General features: G+C 45.3%; 1 protein-coding gene across 1 annotated transcript in view; it reads right to left on the reverse strand.

Annotated features, from left to right (window-relative positions):
- VWA8 (von Willebrand factor A domain containing 8) overlaps positions 1-6,436 on the reverse strand; it is a 281,798-nt gene that overhangs the window by 175,099 nt on the left and 100,263 nt on the right. Inside the window, exon 20 of the mRNA XM_023536356.1 lies at positions 2,671-2,742. Within this exon, the coding sequence (XP_023392124.1) occupies positions 2,671-2,742 (72 nt within the window). The remainder of the gene's footprint in view (positions 1-2,670; positions 2,743-6,436) is intronic.

Raw genomic sequence — 6,436 nt, forward strand, 5'->3', positions numbered from 1 at the left:
GGTTGAATGGGCCACTTACCTATTTACTGTTTTAAGTGGGTACTCTCTAGATTCTGATTTACTTGTTTCCTCCTTCACCAAACTGCTACAAATTTACAAAATAAGAAATTCAGTCAATTTGTCTCGGAATCTCTTGAAAATAATCCAACTAAGCCGAAATTTTAAATTCATATTGCTTCTAAAACCATTCGGGGTCCTCATTAGAAATTTATTCTAAGTAGTCCTCTAAAATCCAGGAATTCATTCAGCAATCGTTTGTTGAATGTCTACTATATACAAGGCATCAAGAAGGATGGAAAAATAATGACCTTCTCAAAGGGCTCTCCTTCTTCAGTAGACAGATGGCAGGAAGCCACAAAAATCTAACAGAAGTCAAAAGAGATCTATAACAGCAGTAACAGTTCAGAGAACGGGGAAGATTTTACTAAAGAGGCACGTTATATGTAGACTATCACAGCCAGAGGGACCGTAGAAAATACCCATTCCAATCATTTTATAGATAACAAGAACAACAAAACGAAACAGAAAAGATAAGAAAAAACACTCTTTTAAGGAGGAATAGCAGTTTACCCGATATCACACAGAGAACTGAAAAGATCTAGACAAGGTCGGCTCCGAGGCCCAGCTTTCTGCTTCTCCGCGAGGCCACACTGCCACTCTGGGGGTGAAAGGGTTTCAAGAGGCAAAGATGGGGGAAAGAAGAAAGCGTGTGGCAACGATCAGAGGCTGGAAGAAAACGCTCATAAGAAGGTCGTTTGGGAAACAGTGTTTGATTTACGTAAGGACAAGAGTTGGAGGGAGGAATGAGACACTGGGCTGCAGGTAGAGTGGGATTAGAAAACGGAGGACAACAGAGGCCAGCCTAAGAGAGCTGGACTTCTCCACTACATGACTTAATAGGTGCAGGTCGCAGAATGTACTTAGAAAATCTAAAAGTTCCTTCGACATTGGTATTATTCTATGACACTGCGGTCTTAGAGTTTGTAAGAAAGAACAACCTTCTGACATGAAAAAGGCCAGCTAAACGTAACAAATTTATACTGAATACGATCTCCCTTTGCCAACGTGTCTGCTTCTCCAAAGCAGAGGGCAACAGAACAGGGGTGAGGGAAGGCGAGACACTGATGATCCGCTGTGATGGGTGGGGTTTGCGACAGCACTGCCTGCCTGACGTCTGCGATGTTCCCTGTCTCTTGCCTTGCCATTCCTGAGGCTCTTCAACTTGCAGGTTCCACCCATGGTTCCTGGCCAACCCTCGGCAAGCCCGAAAGCCAGCGTGGTCTCCCAGATGCTGGGGCCAGCCATGCTCCCGGGGGCACGAGCTGCTCCCCAGCCGACCCACTGCCAAACTCTTTGCCTGAGCACCCTATTCTCTTCTTTGGGACTGGAGAAATGGAAAAAGACTAGAGGTAGCAAACCCGATTCCACACCGACACGTGCATAGCACTCTATGGCCATTTCAAAGCACTTTCGTAGCCTTTTTGTCACTTGCTATCAAGCAGAAGCAAACCTGGCTCCCCTCGATCCCCCAGGATTACAATATTCTCCCCGTCTCTCTGGTGACTGGCTAGGCTCTGACGTTAGCCTCTCAACCCAGACAACTCCTGGAAACCCTGAGTCTATCATCTGCTCAATCGCAAACCCTGCCTTTACCAAGAAACCCCCACTGCATCCCACCCCCTATCTTTAAGTCCAATTTGAAGAACCAAAGGGGCTGTTCACTGTGAGTCTGATGACTCAATTAAGGAAAACGATCAGAACCCTGGAAATACAAAATATTCACCCACTCCCTCTGTGAACACATGGCGAATATCTACTGTGCAGCAGGCACCATGCTAGGAACCCGCGGGTGAGCTAGGAGCCACAGCCCCTGCCCCTGAGCAGCATGCAGGCCTGTTGGGAAGACATCACACTACATGTAAAATCAGTAATGCGACCTGTGTGATGGCAGGGAGATGGAAGGGCGCAGAAGCAGGGGAATCCTAAGGCAGCTGGCACGTGGGCGGCTACTGGAGTTAGGGAAGCGGGTAAGGGAAGGGAACTGGGCGTGCTCCACGCGGAGACCAACCAGCATTGGGACCGGGGCGGAGATGGAGGTGCAGCAAGCTCCGAATGGCTGGAGCCGGTGGAGCGCCAGGACGGACGGAGGGAGCCCAGGCTCAGGGCTGAAAAGGCGGGCAGAGGCCAGACTGTGCAGAACACTGAACACCACACCGAAGACCATGCCTCAGGATGGTGGGGGCCCCATTTCAGCAAAAAGGAAAGACTTCCTGAGATTTTACTTTTACAGGTGTCAACCCGGCTGCGGAGCGGAGAGTGGATCGCAGCGGAAGTAAGGCTGGGGCAGAGCTACGTTAGCAAACCGCTGCCATCATGCAGGTGCCAGGCGATGGCGAGCTGGGCTCGGGGGATGAACGTGGGAAGGCAGAGTGGGCGGGACTTAACGGGTGGCTGAGCGGCGAGTGATTAAGTCTTGGAGAAATTCTAAAGTTTAGAAGGTAGAAGATCCTCGTTGTTTATTAATTAAACTAGTCATTTAGGTGTGTGTGTGGCGAGGGGGTGGGGAAGAATCATTTCTGAAACCTTATTCCAACAAACAGAAGAAACTTACTGCTTTTAAACCGTTACTATGGATCATTCGCCAGCACCCGAGTGGCGGCCATCACTCACCTGGTTGCCAACCAGTAGCAGATGCTCTCCCAGGAGGAAGTCTTTGAGCATGTCTTCCATCGTCACCATGTGCTGGAGGAAAAGAGCTACAGCTTAACCGCGTTCAGCTCAGTCAAGGTGAAATGGGACAGTAACTATGACGCTATTTTCGTGGAACGGAAAACACCGATTATAACAGACACTACTTAAACAATATGAATTTTTAGAAAAACAGAAATTGACGCTGTGGTTATAAGTAACATACCCAGTGAGGTCACTGGCTGAAAACCTGAAATAGTACACCTGAGCAAAACTAAGCTACTGCCCCATATTTTAAGCATTTTTCAGCGACTGCATGATATTGAGTTGGCTTATAATTTAACATAATATTTAAATTAACACTTGCTAATGTAAACACACAAAGGCTTTTTAAAATAATCGGGGATTTCCATGAAACAGTTTACACTGACGTATTCTTAACCATTACCTTTGAAGGATGTATAGCTTTAGAATTAAAAATATATTATTTACTTTCCACATTTTTTTATTTGAATTATGACGCAGTGTAATAAAAGAACTAGACTAAAGTTGTTCACAATAGCCACAAAGGAAATTACATTGCTCTTTTGTATCTTAAAAAATAGGACAACTCTAAGTAGGGCACAAAGGCTCAGTCGCGGGGGTGGGAGTTATGGCGAGAACTATATGCAGTATGATTAAAAGCCCTATGCCTTCCTCTTGGTTTTCTGTATTGAAACAATACTGGCCTCATAAACCACCAAAGTTGCTTAAGTTCCCCGTTTGTAGAAAAGGCAGCGTAAGCTTGGTCGTTGGGGCCGTGGAATGGATGAGAAGAATCTGATTGCTGCAGAGTCTTAAAGTCTGACCATGTCTCTCTTTTTTGCTTGAATTGGCTCCTCATTTTGTATCTAATACATGCTGCAGATATTTTTATAGTTTGTCACTTGCTTTTTTTTACTCAACTTGGTTTATGGACTTTTTTGATATCTAGAATATTTTCCTTTTACTTGTCAAATTAAGCAATATTTTCTTTCAGAGTTTCTTCCTTAGAGAGAAAAACTGAGAAACTTTTTTGCCCCCTCTTCAAGAACAGATGAGTATTCCGTAATGTTTATCTTGGAGGTTTTTATTTTTAAAAATACTTTTACATACACCATGGAGCTGGAATTTTAACAAGGCGTCGAGTAGGGAGAGATATCAATGTAGTGTTCCTTTTGGGACAGTTTTAAGAATAAAGAGACATTGATATGATCCTGGGACAACAAATATAAACAGGGACTACCTTAAACAAGCCGAAATGGATGGTTACCACAGTTAAAATGGAGAACTAGACCACGCTTTTATCTGGGTCCCTGTGATAACGTGGTCTGCAGACCTCTTCCTTCTAACTAAGATGAAGGTCAGTGCCGATTTCAGACAACAATAATCTTTCCAGAAATAAATGGACAAATCTGCATAGAGAATAGATTAAAAAGTTGGACCGAGCACCTGTACGGTCAGCTGGAAAAGCAACATAAGTACCGAAAAAAAACCCGAACGGAATCTAGAGTCTTCTTCACTTTTCCTCATGTCGTCCTACCTCCTGCCTTCATCACATCTAACTAGACTATTCAAATCAAGAAATATTAGCTAAGATTAAGGTCACCGCCTACATAGTTCTTCTCATAACCTCTTGGCTGACTTAGTGCCGCAGACAATTTCTTAAGTCTCCTCGCCCCGCTGTCTGTGCCTCTCTGCGGAGTCCCTCCTCCTCTTAACAATCTCCCCATAGTCTGCTGGGCTAGATCTTCTTCCTGTAGTGATTCCTTAATTTTCCCATCTTCCTTCATTTGTTCTCTTTTTAGCTCTTTACAAGATTTCCTGGGGGCGGGGAGCGGTGTCGCTGTAGAGGCCAGAGCAGGTTGTGTCTTCCTGCGCCCACCTGAGGAGCGAGGGAGGGCTACATGCCGAGCTGGGGACCCGCATGTCAGTCCTCGAGGAGCTACTTCTGACTCCTCTCCCATCCGTCCCACTGGCCCCCCACAGCGAGGCTTTTCTCCCCAGCTCCACCCTGACTTCTGCATAACTACCGAGCTACTGGTCATTTCCCAGTCTCCTCAGATTCCGCATGTCCCAGACCTGGCTCATGACTTCCTTCTCGGCTTTATTCTTGATCCTGTATCTATCATCCTGATTAGCAGCAACATTTTCTACCACCTGCCCGAACCCCTGTCATCATCATCTAACTCACTTCACTCCTCCCTTTTTCAAAAGCCAATTAGACACCCAGTCTAAGCCACTAAGCCACCAAAAAGTCAACTGTACCTACGCTTTCCTTTTGTCCACACAGTTTTCATTCGGGTTCTATGATCTCTGAACTGGACTTTTATAAGCCACTTTGGCTTCTCTAACTTCAGTCTCTCCTTGAGCTAACATGTTCTCAAGAGTTCAGGCATACCTTGTTTTTGCTTTATTGCATTTTTTGTTTGTTTTTTACAGATTGAAGGGGAGACCTCCACCACTAAAAAAGCCTACGACTTGCTGTATTGATGTACTCACTTAATTGTGAAGACTGGGATCCAAACCTGGAAAATCTCCAAGAGGTGCCTGTACTGACTGTCAGTTTGTTGTTCGAAATTATATCACTGCTTTCTTCAAAGACTGGGATCCAAACCCGGAAAATCTCCAAGGGGTGCCTGTACTGACTGTCAGTTTGTTGTTCAAAATTATATCACTGCTTTCTTCAAAGTTCCTTAAATGACTCCTCACACCTTAGGAACAACGGTCACTCCTCACCATATCAATTTAGTCTCCGCCTCGCCTCCTAACACTCTCCTCCTATATCGTGTTCCAGTCATGTGCACAATTTAGAGTCATTTTCTCCTTACTCTTCTTTTTACTTTTCCACCAGACTGGCTTCCAGAGGAAGAATCTTTGTCTTTCCACTGACTCTCTACCTATCTCCTAAGTAGCCTGTGACATGTCCCTGTCGCTCTGTCCCCAGCATCACTGCCTTTGTTCATATCCCTCAGAATTTTCACCTGGACCACTGCAACAGCCTCCTAACTAGTCTCCCTCTGCCTTGATTCCAACCCAAAGATGACATTAAAGAGTGAACACGAAGTTAGCAAAAGCAGAAATGTGCTTAAAATCCTTCAGTGGCTTCCTCACTTCTTCTGAAAGGCATCCAAATTCCTTAATTAGCAAGGTCCAGATGACCTGACCCTTTCCTCACTCATCAGTCTCATCTCTTGTCACTCTTCCATTAGCGACTTCAGCTCTGTGCCAGTGCCAGTTAATGACATGTAGCTGCCTAGATGAGCCACCTTCCCTGCCACGTCTCTGCAAATGCTGGTCTCCCTGTCTGAGGGACAGCCTCAGCTTTGCCTGGTCAACTCATTTTCCATGATCATTCCAGTCTGGGACCACTGTCACATCAATGCTACCATAGTAACCTGTGCATACCTCCTGTATCGTAAATATAAGCACTTACTTGCCTTTCTCCCTTTGACAGACCCAGGCAACCAAGCTCTGGAGCTGCATGCATGCGGGCACGCACGTGTGTGTTTTAATCCTAAACCTTAGGACAAGGCTTGACATGTGGCAGATATTTTTTTAAATGTTCAGATCTAAAGCTCATTAAGCTTATTAAAAGGCTATTAAACTCTCTCTCCTCCAATTAGTGGTATGGAAAAACACATTTTAAAATCAGTTTCAACACACTGCCGTAAGGGGATCAGAGGGCACAGAGTAAGAGAGAAGCACCCAAGCATGCGAGAGGCATTAA

Source organism: Pteropus vampyrus, unplaced genomic scaffold (assembly GCF_000151845.1).
Source record: "Pteropus vampyrus isolate Shadow unplaced genomic scaffold, Pvam_2.0 Scaffold154, whole genome shotgun sequence".
Taxonomy (NCBI): Eukaryota; Metazoa; Chordata; class Mammalia; order Chiroptera; family Pteropodidae; genus Pteropus; species Pteropus vampyrus.